We start from the raw sequence: 19,097 nt of genomic DNA, 5'->3' as shown, positions 1-19,097 counted from the left end.
CTAACAGCAATCCTCTTTTTTTTAATTCCCAAAAATAATTATCTCAGTTTTGTTGTGGTTTAATTGAAGAACATTCTGTTTTAGACAGTGACACAACACCTTAATTGAACTGTAGTCATTGGAAGACACCACTGGATATAACTGTCTGTCATCTGCATAGCTATGATAGTCAAAATTAAAGTTCTGAAGAATTTGACCCAAGGGTAGAATATACAGGTTGAACAGGAGGGCTCCAAGAACTGACCCTTGAGGGACCCCATAGGTCATTGCCATTCGATGAGATTGAACACTTCCCACGGTTACAAAATCACTCCTTTCCTCCAGGTAGGACCTGAACCATTTAAGGACTGTTCCATTTAGTCCTACCCACGTTTCAAACCTGTTCAGCAGTATATTATGATCTACCATATCAAAAGCCACACTGAGGTCCAACAAGACCAGAATTGGCACCTTTCCCGAGTCAGTATTCAACCTGATATCATTTAGCACTTTGATAAGAACAGATTCTGTACTGTGATGAGAACCCTGATTGAAATTTGTCAAAAAGTCCATTTAAGCTCAAGAAATTGCTGAGTTGGTTAAAAATAACTTTCTCAACAATCTTGGCTATGAAAGGGAGATTTGAGATGGGTCTATAGCTTGCTAACATGGAAGCGTCCAGCGTTCTATTTGTTTTTTTTGTTTTTTTAGCAGAGGCTTAATGGTAGCCACTTTAAGAGCTTCAGGAAACTCGCCTGACTAAAGTGAGCAATTGATTATTTGCTGCAAATCAGCTCGCACAGACTTCGCAATATCTGAAAAAGTCAGATGGTATTGAGTCAAGACAGCTTGTTGATGGTTTCAGCTGCTGAACTGTTTTCTCTACAGTTTTTTGGTCAACTGTATCAAATTCTGACATAGTAATAGAGTTTTTCCTGGGTGGCTTCAGATGTAGTATAACTTTATCATTTTGATTTCCGAAAAGTGTTGCTGTCTAGCCCTGACTAACTCGTGGTTAAAATTACAAAGACTTTGTCTGTAGAGGTCATAGTCAATTTGGAGTTAAGTTTTTCTCCACTTACGTTCTGCTTTCCTACACTTTGATTTAGAGGTCTTAACCATCATTGTTCTCCTCCACGGTGTTCTAGGTCGCCCAAGATTGTCTTAGTTTTAACAGGAGCGACAGCATTCATGACATTTTACAGGTGAAATTATCCAAAAGTTCATCAACTGTCTCAGCATTCACAGTTTGTGGCACAGCAACGGTCTCCATAAACTTAGTGGCGGTACTCTCATTTATGTACCTTTTCTTAATAGACATAGAGGTTGTCTGAACTTTTGGAAGAATCTGCATTCAAAGAATACACAAAAATGGTCAGAAATAGCCATATCCTTAATGTCAATTGATAGAATTTCAACATCCTTAGAGATGACCAGGTTTAAGATGTGACCTTGAGTGTGGGTTGGACTCTTAATATGTTGAGAGAGGTCAAATGTGTCTAGTACAGCAGTTTTTAAAAAAATATATTTTATTTATTTTTAATCCACAACACCTAAGTGTTTGAATGACATACCATTGGGTGGCTCGTCGTCTAAAGTGTAATTATTCCACTTATCATAAATAAGTTTTTTCTTTTCTTTACTGGAGTGGGGAAGTGATTTGTGAACAAATGAGGGATTGTTGTAAAGTGGGAAAAAGCACTGCGTCGGTGGAGAAGGAGTCCACCGACTAGTATCGCTGCTGCTACCCGGAAACATTAGGAGGGCCGGAAAGGACCGATGTTTGGGGAGCACACGTCACTCACTTTTTTTTTTCTTTACCCCAAAATAATTGGCGCCCACCACCATTCCAACATTTTCCTCCGGCTAATAGTGTCACTATCCCTTCCTTGCTCGACGAGTGGTATGCGGAAGGACGACGGCGTTCTCCGTGGGTGATTGTTTTCCGTGCGGAGGGAGACAGACAGACAGGCGGCCGGACTCGCTTTCGCCTTTTGGCTCGGCGGCGTTGGTGAAAATGGCCCCGGCTAACCACTGGAAAACAGCACGCAGCAATGGAAGCGAGCGCTAGCTGCTAGCTCGTATCTAATAGCTAGCTCGGCTCGAAGAAGAAGAAGAAGAAGAAGAAGAAGGCGTGACAGGCCGCATCGGTCTTCTACGCTCTCAAGGCCCAGGTAAAAATATTTTAAATTCAAATTATCTATTCCGGGTGGACGAAAGCTACCGTTAGCATCCCAAAGTGAAGCCTGCTAGTGCTTTATATTGTGGTTTGGACGTAGGCTAACGTTAGCATGGTGCAGTTCCCCCCCCCCCCCCCTTCACCCCCAGACGGAGATGGAGCAGCTACACTACATTGGGCCAGTTTAAATGATCTTGCCGGAGTGAATTATGAGCCTGGAAGTGTTGACTACAATTAAAGGCGCCTTCCTCGAAGTCCACCGTTGTTTGCTCTTTTTAACCCGCTTCCAATGTTTACAGTGTGCAGCGAGGGCGATGCTAATGTGTGCGCTACTTTTTCGTCGTTTTTTTTCCTTTGCAGGATTGATACTTTTCACGAAAATGAGAGTCGGCCCTAAGTGCGATATAATAACGCCCTTGTTCATCAGTCGGGGATCGTGTTCTGCAAAAAGACCTTGGGATCGATTGGCGGAAACGGTAAGAACTGAAGAGGTGAGCAAAAAACACGACGTATAAAGTGAGCAATTGGACGGGAACCAGATTGCTTTTTTTCACGTGTTTACAAATGCAATAGACAGAAAGGAACACACTGGAACAACTTTGCATTGATTTGACGTTGACTTGAATTCTCCATTTTTAAAAATCTTAATTGAAGAAAACCAGATGCAGTTGTTTGTTTACATTCGTCTTAACAGATAAATATACTTTATTTATACATGAGGGAAATTGTCAAATCTGTAATATTCACACATATACACTAGTATTAGTAGTATAGAAACAACCAAGAAGGTTAAACTAATAGAGAGTAAAGAGTAGCACTGAGGAGGACTAATAAATAAATTTAAATCTAATCGGAACAAGAAAAACAGATTAAGATGTTGCACATTTATTAGTGTGTGGTATGTAATATAGTCTAATTTTGATACAGTAATATTTTTACAATTAGTCCAAAGTGGGATGTACACCTATCATTGACTGTGATCTAAAATAATAACTTGGTGACGTAATGTGCTACTAAAGTCACATTTTACATATCTCAATACACAAAATATTGATTGTACATGTCGCTGGCATCGGGTGGAAAATTCTTGCATCTCCAAAGCCCGTTTCTTTTCAGATAAACAAAAAAAAAAACCCCAGCATGTTTGTTAACCCATTAACACTGCATCGTCAAAGAGAGCAAGCCATTTTCTACCCTTTAACTTGGTCAGTAATTTGTAAAAGTAACAGACCCACTAATAGTATGGATTTGTGAAAAAATATGAAGTCAACCCAATTTGGACATAGGAGGTTTCCAGCTGACAGTGACGATATGTAATATGTTTAACATTACGTCAGTGTCCGAAGGGCATATCCAGAGCTGCCACATGTTACGGAACGTCCGTATTTTGTTACGGAAACGTTGACACGTTACCGCCGTAACACTGATTGTTCCTGATATTGGGGAGAAAAAAAATCCAGCGTCTGACATTACCGACGCATCCACATTGAACAGCTGCTTGGTGCACGCTAATTTTAGTACGCCCCCCGGCTGCCAAGCTGTGGAGGCGAAGGTTCCCTTTGCGTCCGGAGTCAATGCATTGTAAGTCACTGATCATCGCCTCCATGGTAGCGAATAAAGCTACACTTCTTACCATGCTTATTACAAGTGTCAGGAAGGGAGGACAAGGAGTGGATAGGCGAAGACGGTGTCAAAGCCATGCTAATTACTAAGCTATCGTGTCATTGGTCGTAAAACATCGAAATAAGTGATTTGGTGGTACAGTACACTTGTGATATATTGTAGATCTGACTGGAACTGCCAGAGTAACCAACTTTCAACAAAATAACAGGCCAATTAATACATGTTTAGAGATATAAATATAAAATAATACACGTCCACACGGGACGGCCCATCTGAAGTGGTAATTCATTATTACGTCACTGCACGCGTCACTTCAGAACATGGGCAGGTTAAAAGTACATTATTAATAGTAATAAATATTTGTAATATAAGGTAACCTTTATTAGTCCCATAATGGGTAAATTTGCATCGTTTCAACTGAAATTGTGGATATAGGAAATATAAATGTTATATAAATTGCATGTAAGAAGTACATTGCACAAAATAGAAACTACAACTATTGTCCATACTTATACTATCAAATTCAGTCTATCAGCAATGTTATTTGTTTGTTTGCAAAATAGTGCTGAGTTTTAAATTTGACGTTTGAGATCTGATTAATTTGCTATAATAGACTTGCCTTTTTTTGTTACTGGGGTTGAAAACAGAATTGGCAAAATGCGAAATAATCCATAGAGACAGATATTTTTGATGATGGAACGTCGAAATCTCATATACTGGTACTTTGATTCAGGCTGCGACTTTGTCCGCCATTAATAAAAACATTGAAATAACAAATATTGAAACCGTAATTTATTAACGATTTTGGTTATGACTATCGCATGTTCTTGACAAAGTTTTGAAAATATAGCAATTTAGACAAATTATTTATTTTTTATCCTGTTTGGTCAAGCAGAATGGAAAATCTGTATCCCTTTTATGCCGAAACAGTTTAGACAAATTTGGACAGATTGTTCTGGAAGTGAATTTTTATAGGTTTGCAGCTCTGCATATCCCACACACAGTGAAGAGTTGTTACGTAAGTGAATAGTGTACAGTATAAGATGATTTATGCTTTAGAATGTGAATTTGAACGTAAAAAAATAGCTATTATCCACAGAGACTTGTTGCTACCAACTTTGAGCAATACGGAGCAACCCTAGCACTAAACAATTTTCCATTATGCAAATGTGTTTAGGACATAGTACTTGTAACCAAAATCAATGAAGTCTGTTAATATTTGGGCCCCACATGAAAAATGGCTCAACCAACCAGGACTGGATGAAAATGATTTACTATTGTTTACAGGGCATTTTGACCTACATTTGTTTACTACTGAGCAATGCATCACTAAAGAAGTGTTTCATCATAAAAGGTAAACCTGGATGGAATAATGGTACTGTCATCGAATTTTCATAATGACATAAGTCATATATTTGTCATTTGTGAACACAATCATTGTACAGTAATTACACTATAAAAGTGATGAAAGTTGGTATCAAGATAATCGCCACTACTTTGCTGTTCCCACAGTAGTAAATCGATGTCTACTACTGTAGTCAGCTCCATTATGATCTAGAAAAGTAACAATGGTGCACAAAGAGCAACCATTATGAGTAGTATAGATTTTATATTTACATTAATAATATACAATTGATATAAAAGTCTACATACCCCTGATCAAATGCCAGGTTTTTGGATATAAAAAAAATAAACCAAGATAAATCATGACTTTTTTTTTACCAATAATTTGACCTACAACCTGTATAACTCAATTGAATAATAATAATAAAACAAATAATAATGGAAGTATAACTAAACTGGAATAATGTGGTTGCACAAGTGTGCACATCCTCTTATGGGATGTGGCTGTGGTCAGACTTAACCAGTCACATTCAAGTTCATGTTAAATGGGAGTCAGCGCATACCTGCCACCATTTAAAGTACCGTAATTTCTTGTGTGTAATGTGTATCCCCCCCCCCCCCCCAAAACATTGTCAAAAATTAATAGTGCGCATTATACATGGGTATAGGGGAAAATGAAAATAACTTTCACATTTTATAAATGTAGAGGTGATGAAAAAGCTGTACACATTCATTCCAATGTCACCGCTACCTAGAGGTTATGAGAGAGGTGTACACTTTCATTCTAATATGTCGCCACCTAGAGGTTATGAAAAAGGTGTAGCCTACACTTTCATTCCAATATGACGGGTACGTATGACTGCATATACTGTATGTACAGTTGTGCTCATAAATGTACATACCCTGGCAGTACTTGTGAAATATATATATATTTTTTTTTAAATATGACTGAACAACAACCATCATTCATTTATTTATGGTTATGTTTTGTTTAATGGTAATGCTTTTCTGAAACTATTGACAGTTTAATTTGAATCTCATTAAAGTAAATTTAAGTGTGATTTGCCGAGCCCTTTAGGTTTTCTTTAAAGAATTGTACCCATCTTACAAATTCTGCCTGGGTAATCAAACATATGAGCACAACTGTGTTTTTTCTCATTTACTCAATAAAAGTGAGGCTGTGAATTTCAAAATAAGAGCAAGTAAATAAAAAAAGCATTACATGTTCAAATAAAGTGCTTCACTTCAGAATAATTCTTTGATAAAATACTTTGTTTTGATCATATCGGTAGAAACAAAATATGCATTGTAAAAAAATAGGTAGAAGGGTTTTCCAGAATTTTGAGGTCAACTTTGGGGGTGCGCATTATACATGAGAACTTACATTAAGTAATCATCCATTATTTGGAGGTTATTATTTTGGAATTAAAAAAGTTTCCAAACGCCCTGCGATTGGCTGGCAACCAGTTCAAGTTCATGGTGTACCCCGCCTCCTGCCCGTTGATAGCTGGGATAGGCTCCAGCACGCCTATGACCCTAGTGAGGAGAAGTGGCTCAGAAAATGGATGGATGAAAAGGTTTCCAAACCAGAGCGAATTCTGTAGGTTGTGGTCACTTAGGAAAAATTATGGCGAAGCACAACGCTATGTTCCACTATATGTAACAGACATGACACAACAACGTTTTTAGTGCATTAAGCAACATTATAAGTTGTAACAGGTCCTGTCTGAAGCCACACAATTAACAAGCTAGTGTTTCTCTCAAAGAATCTCAACAAGTTGCACTGTTGCAGTTGAGCCACACATGCTTGAACCCGCACATAGATACAAAACACACACTTTGTTCAATACATTTTGCCTACAGTTATGTCTTTTGATGACTAAGATATTGCACTATTGTTTCAAATTCCATTAGTTGCAGCATAATTATTTATTGTTAAAGCAGAGCTGCAGTAAAATGTTTGATTGCTACTTTATTTATTAGTTACTTGCTAATCAATAAATCTGCACTTTCCACTTCTTTTTTTATTATGATTAAAAAAAGGCTTAGTTTTCATTAAATCCATCAACCTATCGTATTGATATTGAAATATCTAGCATGACTATCGAGAGAGGACTCCCCCACCCATATCGTTAAGACTTAAAACCAAGGTTTAATGTTTTGGCCATAATTCCAAAAGGTCTGTTTGGCACAAACAACAACACTGCTCATCACCAAAAGAACACCATACCTGCAGTGAATCATGGTAGTGGTAGAATCATCCTTTGGGGCTGTTTTTTTTTTTTTCAAGTGTTAGCACCGAAGTTAGAACATCTGAAATTTATTTAGGGTTCATCAGATTCATTTTAAATGGTGGTAGGTGTGTGGGGACTCCCATTTAACATGAGTTTGAATGGAATTGCTTAATTGTAAACACAACCACGTCCCAGTTATGAGGTCGTGTACACTTGTGGAACCACGTTATCCATCCATCCATTTTCTGAGCCGCTTATCCTCACTAGGGTCGGGGGCGCGCTGGAGCCCATCCCAGCCGTCATCGGGCAGGAGGCGGGGTACACCCTGAACTGGTTGCCAGCCAATCACAGGGCACATACAAACACACAACCATTCGCACTCACAGTCATGCCTACGGGCAATTTAGAGTCTCCAATTAATGCATGTTTTTGGGATGTGGGAGGAAACCGGAGTGCCCGGAGAAAACCCACGCAGGCACGGGGAGAACATGCAAACTCCACACAGTCGGGGCCGGGGATTGAACCCGGGTCCTCAGAACTGTGAGGCTGACGCTCTAACCAGTCGCCCACCGGGAACCACGTTATTTCAGTTTTATTTATTTTTTTAACTTACCCTCTCAAAGATTAATTTTATTATTATTATTTTAATTGTGCAGATTATAATTTACATTAGTGAAAAAAGGTTTTCATGTCTGATCTATCTTGGTGTCATTTTTTTCCTATCACAAAAAACCTGGCATTTGAACAGGGGTGTGTAGACTTTTTATATCCATCCGTTTTCTGAACCGTTTATCCTCACTAGCGTAAGGGGTGTGCTGGCACCTATCGAAGCTGACTTCGTGCGAGAGGAACTGGTCGCCATCCAATCGCAGGGCACAAATAGACAAACAACCAGTCATATACACATTCACAACTACGGACAATTTAGTCTTCCATTAGTCTACCATGCACGGTTCTGGAATGTGCAAGGAACCTGGAGTACCTGGAGAAAACCCACACAGGCACGGGGCGACTATGCAAACTCCAGACAGGCGAGGCCGGATTTGAACCCGGGTCCTCAGAACTGCGAGGGACTTATGTACACCAACTGACCGCAACATTATGGCACTTGTACAGTCTAAACCAGTGTTTCCCAACCCTTAAGGAGCCAAGGCACCCATTTTACAGAAAGAAAATAAATCTCACTGCACACTAGCAATGCTGCAAACAGTATAATTAAAATTCTGTATAATTACAGAAATAATGATTATCTTTTCTGTATTTACTGACTCGGTGTGTGAAATCTGGGCCTGTTTAATTGACCACAAAGCTGATATACTCGGAGGAAGCCATGACTTATTCTCTTGTTTTTAGTAGCAACAGGTGGATACACAGGTTTATTGCACCTTCTGTCATCTAGTGCAACAGCATTTAATTGCCCTGCCTGTAACTATATGTCGCTGGCAAAGATAGATGAGCAGAGATGTAATTCATCCATCCATCCATCCATCCATTTTCTGAGCCGCTTCTCCTCACTCTGGTCGCGGGCGTGCTGGAGCCTATCCCAGGTATCATCGGGCAAGAGGCAGGGTACACCCTGAACTGGTTGCCAGCCAATCGCAGGGCACATACAAACAAACAACCATTCGCACTCACATTCACACCTACAGACAATTTAGAGTTGTCAATTAACCTACCATGCATGTTTTTGGGATGTGGGAGGAAACCGGAGTGCCCGGAGAAAACCCGTGCCTGCGTGGGTTTTCTCCGGGCACTCCAATTTCCTCCCACATGCACACACATTCCTCCCACATGCAAACATGCAAATTCAACACAGACGGGGCCGGGGATTGAACCCCGGTCCTCAGAACTGTGAGGCAGATGCTCTAACCAGTCGTTCACCGTGCCGGCAGAGATGTAATTGATAAATAATAATTTCCTGACAATTTTAAGTGAACTTGGATAATTTTCCCCGGGACCCTTTTATAAACTCATGGCACACTAGTGTGCCGCGGCACCCCGGTTGGTAATCACTGGTCTAAACAGATCCAATAGATCCAGATCCGTAACATCAGTTGTTACAAAGATGATCGAGCTCAATTTTGAATGACGCAATCAGAGAGGAATTGATCGAGCTCAATCTTGAATGACGCAATCAGGAATTTAAGAATAATATAACGTTAAATACATATACTTCGAATTCATTTTAGTGTCAGTTAAAATTAAGATTGATTATATCCTTCTAAAGGCCTAATTTGTAAAATAGCACATGTATAGGATCTCAATAGATTGTACAATTTGTCATTGAGATTGTTTCATGTATGTCCCTGGTAATTGCCATAATCCCTCACTAATGAAAGTGACACTATTGAACATTTATTTACCATCAGTGTTCATAAAACCAGCTCAAGTGTTTGTGATTACTAATTTGATGATGTGGCTAAATAAGTAAAAAAAATAAAATAAACAATGCCCCACAATGTGAATTAAACCTTTTCTAAATTGTGGTATAAATTGCAATGTTAATTCTTAGTCAACCTAAATCTACTGTACTTCCTCAAATAGTTGCATCCACTCTAGTAGATACAGGGCCCCCATTGATTGCCAGGTGGTTTGACTACTTCAATAAATTCATGTCGTGCTACAAGTACTGTATTTTCACAACCATAGGGCGCACCGTATTAAAAGACGCAGTCTCAGTTACGGGGTTTATTTCTGTATTTAAGACATACATAAGGCGCACCATATTATTGGGCGCAGGCATGGTAACGCATACGCTATCTTAAATCATACGGTAGCATCCATGCATGCGAAAACAATGTTTTTAAAAAGGCAGCGGGAGCAAAACTGAGTTCGGTTGTACTTTATTGAAGTATTTAACAATGTACTCACGTTATTTTTTTAATCAATTCTTATCCACAAATCCATCAAAGTCCACATGTTCTGTATCCGAAATGAACAGCTGGGCAAGTTCTCAATCAAACACGCCAGGTTCATGTCAGTCTCGTTGGCGTGCGGCTCCTCAGAAATGATGCCGGCTTTATACGACCGCTCGAACAACAGTGCAAGCAGACACGTTAGCCCAAGCATCCACAATCCATTCACAAATTGTGGCGTAACTCGCCCGGGGCTGCCTCCTAGTCTTAGTAAAGCTGTGTTCGACATCTGTCATCCATCGCTCCACACCGCTCGCAACTTCACTTTGAACGCCCTGTTTACACCGATGTCCAGCGGTTGGAGTTCATTAATCCATTGCTCGAGTTGGTCTTCCAACTCGGGCCACCTCGCCCTGTTTGTGTGTTTTTTTGTGTGTTTTTTTTCGCGTAAACTCTGCGTTGTCTTCTTGACTTCGCGAAGCTCGTTTTCCTGCTTCCTCGAGTTGGTCTTCCAACTCGGGCCACTTCGCCTTGTTTCCGCGTTTTGTTTTTCTTTTTTTTCTGCGGAAACTCAGCTTCGTGTTCTTGTCTTGGCGAAGCTCGTTTTCCTGCTTCCTCCACTTGCGAACCATGGATTCGTTGATCTTGAATTCTCTCGCGGCTGCTCGATTGCCATGTTCCTCCGCGTAACTGATAGCTTGCAGTTTAAACTGTACTTCGTAAGCGTGTCTCTTCGTAGGTGCCGTTTTTGTCTGTGGTCAAGTCAGCCTCCACTCTTAAAGTAGCAGTCAAGCCAGCCACCCCTAATTTTGTTCATACTAGGCATTACGGTAATAGGTCGCCAACTTGCGGCGAAAGCCACCTTCAAAATAATAGCTTCCCATTAATACGGACCTCAGTGCTCTTCGGTTAAGGAATGAAGCCAGCAAAGTTCATTTGAATCTTGATATACATTAAAAAATGTAGTTTATTTGATATCTTAGGAAAAATAAATGGTAAATGGACTGCACTTATATAGCACTTTATCTACATTATCACAGTGCCCAAAGCGCTTTACAAAGCCTCACATTCCCACACACATTCATAAACTAATGGGTGACTGCTGCCATGCGAGGCGCTGCCAGGCACACTGGGAGCAAATTAGGGTTCAGTGTCTTGCCCAAGGACACTTTGACATGCGGAGAGTCGTGGCAGGGATTCAAACCTGTTCTACCTACTGAGCCAAAGCCACCCCAACATAATCCCATTGGTATCGCAAGACAAGTCCAGATCTGTGTGACAGACCACCAAGGACTCCACTAAAAGAGGTTTGATGAAGATCTGATATTGTATTTCAAAATAAAAGTCTCTGAAAACTAATTTAAAAAAACATTTTCAATAAATTAACCTTGCTGGTTGCATTCCTTAACCGAAGAGCATTGACGTCCGTATTATTGGGAAGCTTTTATTTTGAAGGTGGCTTTCGCCGTGAGTTGTCGACTAATTACCGTAATGCCTAGTATGAACAAAATTAGGGGCGGCTGGCTTGATTGCTACTTTACGAGTGGAGGCTGGCTTGACCGGCGCTATATACCTACTGGGGGCGTACGCTTAGCGTCCTCCTTCACGCGCACCCTTACCCCTTTAGGTCCGCATGCTGTCCTCAGCCACGTCCGCTTTTATTCTGTATAAGCAGTGTGGCGGCAGGAAATGCTCCCAGTCAGTCAAGCGGAGCGCTCATCACACAACAACATTAATAGATTTTGGAACTTGGTGCACACATAAGGCGCGCCGCATTATAAGGCGCCCGGTCCATTTTGGAGAAAATTTACGACTTTTAAGTGCGCCTTGTGGTCATGAAAATACGGTAGTTGGCTCGTAAACTTTTCAACATTGAGCCCCCCAAAATTTTGGATTGGAAAAACACAAATATGACTTCCTTCTATGACATGTATTTTTCTTTAACTTTGTGTTTTTTTCAGCATCAGGGTCTTCTTGGCTGAACACAGATGAGGAATCTCACTTAGATCAAGGAAAATGTCAATGCAGTAACTCACAAAGGAAACAAGAGGAAGTCTATTGAACTGCTTCGCTATAAGTTATTGGTCGCAATTTTGAAGTTAGATGCAACACTTTTTTCTTTTTTTATTTATTTATTTATTTTTTTTAAGATTCTGAGCTTCCCAGCTACCCCACTGCTTTTGGAAATAAATTGTGAGCAGTGGATGATCGAGAGTACCAACAGCTGATTTTGTACTGTCCAGATAAGAAACTTTTAACTGACATTCAAGTGTGTCTGGACAAAACATTTTCACAAAAGCGTCTAGTTTTTTTATTTTTTATTTCACCACTCTGTCTTGGGACTCTTGTTGCTGCTTCTAGCACTGGAGGTTTGGCCTTGTACCCCCCCATGTGCATTTGAGTGGGAAATGTTCCAATTTGGAAAATACAATTTGGACATTATAGAAATGTTAAGTGGGCACCAGGCCCACCAGTTTAAAGGCATTGGTTTAGACCGACAACTGCAGCATCAGCAGCAAGTGCAACTCCACCAGCACCAACTGCAGCAGCAGCAGCAGCAGCAAGCTGAGTCGTCTGGAGCTCTTCTGTCTGGACTTGGCTTGGGCCCCCTGCAGGGGTCAAGAGGTAACGCCTTTTCTGATTCTGCGTCAATTTTTGCCAAGATGAGTGCCCCTCCTCCCCCACCTTTACAACAGCAGCCTTCCTCATCTCAGAGCTCTCGTTCAAAGTCAAGCAAGATGAGCAGCAGCAGCTCAAGCCATTCTTCAGGCTATCCACAGTTCCTGCGCTCTTTCCACCCGTCTGAGGCAGCACTAGCGCAGGAGCAGTTACACACAGGTGTAGGCCGCTTTGAGCACTTTGCCGGAGGAAGTAGCAGTAGTGTGAGTGCTGGGGGATTAGGAGGATTAGTAACATCCGCACCTCCACCCCCACCTCCTCTGCATCCCGGCCTGTCTGTCCCCCAAGCATCATCTGGCCCTTCCTCGTCCTCCCCTTCCCCTTCAACCTCTGTGGCCACCTCTAACAACCCTTCTAGCAGCAGTGCAGTCAGCTCATTGGGACACCAGTTGGTTGGGGCCCAGTCTGATGCACGGAGCCTTCACCAACAGTTTAGTTGCATGCTAGCTGCTAATCAGTATTTCCTTTCTGGGGTGCCTGCTAATGCTAGTTTAGAACAGTTTCTAGTTCAACAGGGTAGCCATAACCACCTAGGGATTGGTTTAAGTCAGACCGGTGGGGAGCCTAGTACTAGCCTTGCTCCACCCCCTGCGCTGCATTCCTCTCACTCACATAGCCACGCCGCTTCTCAGTCACAGCAGGCTCCGCAGCAACCCCCCCAGCAGCAACAGCTTCCGCCTCACACCCTATCTCATCCTCACTCTCATTCTCATCCTCACCACCCGCTCCACCCTGGGTCACAGCCTTCGTCGCTGGGCGGCTTTGACTTTCAAGGCATCCCTGTCCTCTCATCAAATCAAATAGCTTCGCTGATGCAACAGGAAGCAGGTTTGCCACTTCCCTTGCCACTTCATTTATCCTTGTCTAAGGATGATGGTAAAGCGGAAAGCACAGGTGTTGGAACCGGTGGTGGTAGTAGCAGTAGCAGCAGCAGTAGTAGCAGTAGGAGGAAGAAAGCGATGGCTGGCTATTTGCCCCAGAGAAAATCTGAAAGCACTAATAATGGCCACAGCAGCCACACTAATCCTAGCACTAGTAGTAACAATGGAGCACTTAGTCATAGTCAGCCCCCGGCTTTAATTGGAAGTGGGGTTGGTTTATCAAATATGGGTGGAGACCCGTCATCCCTGCTTGCCTCTTCATCTTCATCCTCATCAGTAGTTTCTTCTTCCTCCTCCTCTGCTCCCTCTTCCTCTGCTGCCTCAGTACTGGTTACTAATGAGTCTCACCTTACTAAATCTGATAACCTAAGCTCAGTTCAAGCTAACACCACAGAGTCTGATATAGAGTCAATTTATAGCTGTGGAGAGTGTGGCAAAAGCTTCCCTCACCTTTCAAGCCTTCGCAGGCATATGCGTATGCATGAGCCAACTGCTGTTGGCACTAGCAAATCTACCACTACTGGCCCAAATCCTGTGCACATTAAAAGTCAGTCAGACCCGACCCTCCCCCATTCGACCCAAGAAACACCCCAGCCCTTGTCCAATTGTTGTCCCTAGCCCAGACAAAATATTTCATTGCCCAGATTGTGGTAAAGGCTTTAAGAAAAAAGGACACCTCCTGCAACATGGTGTCCTACACTCTTCAGCCCGCCCATATGGCTGCTCCACCTGCTCTAGGGCTTTTAATCGTAGAGAGTCACTGACACGGCATGAGAAGATACATGAGGAAAAGCCTTTCCGATGTCCTGCCTGTGGTCGTGCCTTCCGTGAGAGCACCTCTCTACTCAACCATGCTGCCTCAGGCACCTGCGGCAAGCCAGGTAGGGGACCCAAACAACGAGGCAGCAAGACAGGAAGTGATGGTGAGGACAGAATAGGGGGAGGGAGTGGAGGAGGTAATGGAGGAGGGGGAACTTATCCGAGCAATAGGGGGGTAATTTATGGGAAAACTGAGGAAAAGGATGGTGTAATCATTGTTGGGGAAGGAGAACAAAAATCAGGTTTAGGATGTGATCTGTTTCAGTCTGCAAGGGGAGGGAATTCAAATGACAGGGACAGAACAGATGGTAAATACCCCACTGACTACTCTCGGAATCGTTACACAGGCTACCATGAAGACCACCGTTCTCAAGGTAATCCGTCTCCATGCTACTCTGGTGCCTCCCCCTGTGGAAGTGGGATGGCCGGCCCAGCTCTGAGAAAGGCACCCCTGGCCCCAACACTGCATCCACACTCTCAGAGCCACAACCAGCACCATCATCCGCAACAACAGCCCCACCTGCCCCTCTCCTCTCTTCTTGATGACTCAGAGGATGATGTCACTAGCTCCGTCAATAATGCGATCTCTGCTATCACTGCAGCAACTGGAAATAGAGATGACAGGGGAGACATCATAGGAGGTCTACTTGGTGGTCTTGGTCTCGGCCCTCTGGGTTCACCATCAACATCTGGCATGGATAAGAATTTCCGAGGTGGTGGCAACCAGGAGGCGTTGAGCAACAATCCACAGAATACTGCTGCAAAGCCCAAACGTCCCCGCAAACCCAGAGCCAAGAAAGAACCAGCAGTCGATGGGCAGCCCCCTAAACGTAGGCAGTACACTCCGAGAATGGGAACCGGTGGGCTCCCACGCACTCACCTCTGCAGTGTCTGTGGTAAGGGTTTTGCACGTCGCGAGACTCTACGCAGGCATGACCGCATACATACCGGAGAAAAGCCTCATCACTGCACTGTTTGTGGAAAGTATTTTAGAGAGGCTTTCCACCTTAGCAAGCATCAAACAGTTCACTCTGGGGCAAAGAATTACAAATGCAGCATCTGTGGGAAGGAGTTTGGTTACTCCCAGAGCCTGAGGAGGCACAGCAAACTCCACCAGAAAGGGGAGATTGAAGAGGTGCCCACAACACCAGCTGCAGAGAATATAAACAGCTTTAATCCGAACCCTCAATGCAGTGTGACCCAAGACGGGAGCCAAAACCAAGTACCAAGCACCTCCTCCTATTACTCTTATCCTCAAGATGTCAAGCCTCAAGATACCCAGCCACATTCACTGCCTCCGCCTCGTCTTTACACCTGTGCTATATGCTGGAAGTCGTTCCGCCACCACTTCCATCTGACTGCTCATCACCAGACGGTTCATGAAGGTGGGGGTGAAAAGCATTTCTGCTGTGAGGTATGTGGGAAAGCGTTTGCTTACTCAAATAGCCTGACTCGACACAGGCAGTCCCAGCATGGAATCACCCGAGGTGAAACATCTAACCCTCAAGAAGGCAGCAGTGGGTCTGGAGACAACCGGGGAGGGACTGATGTGAACCAGTCGACGTCAGAAAGCGAGGCCGCCACCAATGCTCTACTGCAAATGGCCCCATCTACCGACAGCCATGGGGCTCCAAGTCTTAATGTTGTCACTCATGGCCACCAACAGGCACCACCGCAACCACCAGCTGGCTACTCTCCCCTCTTTTATGATGCTACAGCAGCCCAGTCTTCAGCCTCCAGTGCCCCATCTTACTCGCAGCCTCTGCCCCCCAATTCTACAATCATGCCCCCCCACCATCCGCACTCCCCGGCCGGGGTGAAAGGAGAGCACATATATCCAGCCGGATCCCGCAGCCGTACTCTACACACCACAGCCCCGTTCCAGCCCCTTACGGAACTGCCCTCCACCGAACATCACCATCTACATCATCATCACCATCACCCCCACCATCATCCTCATCATCAGTCAGGTGCCCAGCTCCAACAACACCTCGACTGCAGCAACCAGTTGCCGCATGATGAAATCAGACGACACAAGAAGAAAAAAAAAAAGTCAGATAGGAGAGAGTGGCGGGATAATAAGTATGAATCCCAAGACTTAGTCAGATTTGATGGGAGCCAAAAGAAGAGAAAGATAAGTTGTACTGTAAGAGGGCAGTTGAACAAAAAACAAGGCTCTCTTCGCTTGACCATTAGGCGGGGAGAAGGATCTGGTGGCGGTGGGTATAAACTTGTCAACACTGGGGGAGTGAAGGTTCAGATCCTGTCGTCCTTAAAAGTTCCTGTGAAGCGTTTTGGCTGTCCTGTATGCCCCAATTCAGTGTTCTCTCGCAAAGCGGGGCTCCTAGTCCACATGGCAGTTAGACACCCACGAAAAGCAAGAACCACTCGAGAGCGACTTCAGTGCAGTGTATGTGGGAAGCAATCTCAGAGGGCTATGGCAGCTTTTGTCCATCGGGCTTCTCATCGTGCCAGAGGGACCTTCTCCTGCCAGTGCTGCTCCGCTCGTTTCTGGAATGGTACACTTCTCCAAAGACACAAGGGTTCCTGCCGCCGCATTGCTAAGGGAGCACAGGAAGGCGATGCCAAGAAGCCGACGCTATTAAAGAGACCGGGAGAAAGACAGACCCGAGATGGTCAGGGCGACATGCCATACCATCCACTGGGATCATATAGATACTGAGCATCCTGGTACCTCATGTGACAACATGATGACAATAAAGGGACTTGGAAAAGGAATAGTCGTTTTTGGACTGATGACTTTAGGACTGAGTGTGGTAACAACTACTGAAAAGCATCCTATTAAATCACCTGAAATGCTTCCAGATTCTTTTGGAATGTCTTTCAAAAATGTGACTGTTTCCATAGGATCACTAACCCCTTAAGTGCATTGACACTATGCTTGGCAGACACTGTGCAGTCACTAAGCAAGTATAGATAATGTTACCTGCACATGTATCTCCCCTGCCTATATTCTAACTAGCAACCCTGCTACACACCCTTTTGCTGTATGATAAACTGTCTCTCTGCTGTGTACTTTGTCTGGTTCATGTAGCAGCTCTGAGGAGTTTTTTTAATATGTAAAGTGCTTTTATTAGGAGTAGGGACGTTGGGATGAAGATATTTGTTAATTTGTCAGTGCATGTTTGTTCTCTAGTCAATTTTTTTTTTTGCTGAGGTGATATGTGATGGCTTATTCAAGTATATCCCAGAAGTTTGTAGTGTGAACTTGATTTAAGGGTTTCTCCTAGACGCCCGCCCTAGTGATTATAATCACATATCGATAAAAATGTTGATGGTAATTAGTATAAAGGGTCTCCTGCCAAGATGAAGGAACAAAAAGCCTTGCTTTTTATGTTTACTTCATTTATTTCAAAATTTTCTTAGCTTTTATACCAAGGGATAGAAGGACAAGTATAACAAGTTTGTCTCATGTTATTTGTATGCTCTTTTTAGCAGTGATTATTTCTACAGTGCTTCACATTGTGCTAAAGACAAGGACCTATTCTCCAAGCAAATGTACAATTCCATGTATTTATGTAACTGTCTTCATACCAACCTTAGACTGAACCTCAACCATTTAGTGTGTGCTGAGTTGCAATCATGATCTTGTCACCCTTTTTTTCTTCTAAAGAAATCAATTTCCTCACATATGAATTGTCCATGCCTGTTTTACACTTTTTTTCTTCTAAAGAAAAAAAAATATAGTTTTAGTAGATTTCTATCTCTTTATTTACCGAAAAGCCAGTAGTTGATTATATTTGAAATGAATAAACCTTGCGTGTAATAATTGCTTTTCTGTTCTTGTTCAAAGCAATGCAGAAAACTATACAATTACAGTAACAAATATACAACCCCAATTCCAATGAAATTGGGACGTTGTGTTAGACATAAATAAAAACAGAATACAATCAGTTGCAAATCATGTTTGACCTATATTTAATTGAATACACTATAAAGACAAGATATTTAATGTTAAAACTGATAAACTTTGTTTTTAGCAAATAATCATTAACTTATAATTTTATGGTTGCAACATGTTCCAAAAAAGCTGGGACAGGGTCATGTTTACCACTGTGTTACAACACCTTTTCTTTTAACAACATTCAATAAACGTTTGGGAACTGAGGACACTAATTGTTGAAGCTTTGTAGGTGGAATTCTTTCCCATTCTTGCTTGATGTACAGCTTCAGCTCTTCAACAGTCCAGGGTCTCTGTTGTCGTATTTTGCACTTAATAATGCGGCACACATTTTCAATGGGACACAGGTCTGGACTGCAGGCAGGCCAGTCTAGTACCCGCACTCTTTTACTACGAAGCCACGCTGTTGTAACACGTGCAGAATGTGGTTTGGCATTGTCTGGCTGAAATAAGCAGGGGCGTCCATGAAAAAGACGTTGCTTAGATGGCAGCAAATGTTTCTCCAAAACCTGTATGTACCTTTCAGCATTAATGGTGCCTTCACAGAGGTGTAAGTTACCCATGCCATTGGCACTAACACAG

General features: G+C 42.7%; 1 protein-coding gene across 2 annotated transcripts; it reads left to right on the top strand.

The window, feature by feature from the left end:
• The first annotated feature begins 1,744 nt into the window (after positions 1 to 1,744).
• Positions 1,745 to 18,669, top strand: si:dkeyp-69b9.6 (Krueppel homolog 1). 2 transcript variants are annotated; one of them, XM_061674510.1, is made up of 4 exons: positions 1,745 to 2,153; positions 2,519 to 2,634; positions 12,176 to 12,839; positions 14,941 to 18,669. In XM_061674510.1, exons 3-4 carry the CDS (start codon positions 12,623 to 12,625, stop codon positions 17,274 to 17,276), a joined length of 2,553 nt encoding a protein of 850 aa, XP_061530494.1. In that variant the 5' UTR covers positions 1,745 to 2,153; positions 2,519 to 2,634; positions 12,176 to 12,622; the 3' UTR covers positions 17,277 to 18,669. The 2 variants fall into 2 exon arrangements, with proteins under 2 accessions (XP_061530494.1, XP_061530495.1); XM_061674511.1 differs by having other exon boundaries at positions 2,519 to 2,649.
• The last annotated feature ends 428 nt before the right edge of the window (positions 18,670 to 19,097 follow it).

The sequence above is a fragment of the Phycodurus eques genome, chromosome 4 (assembly GCF_024500275.1).
Source record: "Phycodurus eques isolate BA_2022a chromosome 4, UOR_Pequ_1.1, whole genome shotgun sequence".
NCBI classification, from domain to species: domain Eukaryota; kingdom Metazoa; phylum Chordata; class Actinopteri; order Syngnathiformes; family Syngnathidae; genus Phycodurus; species Phycodurus eques.
This window is presented reverse-complemented; position numbering and strand designations above follow the sequence as displayed.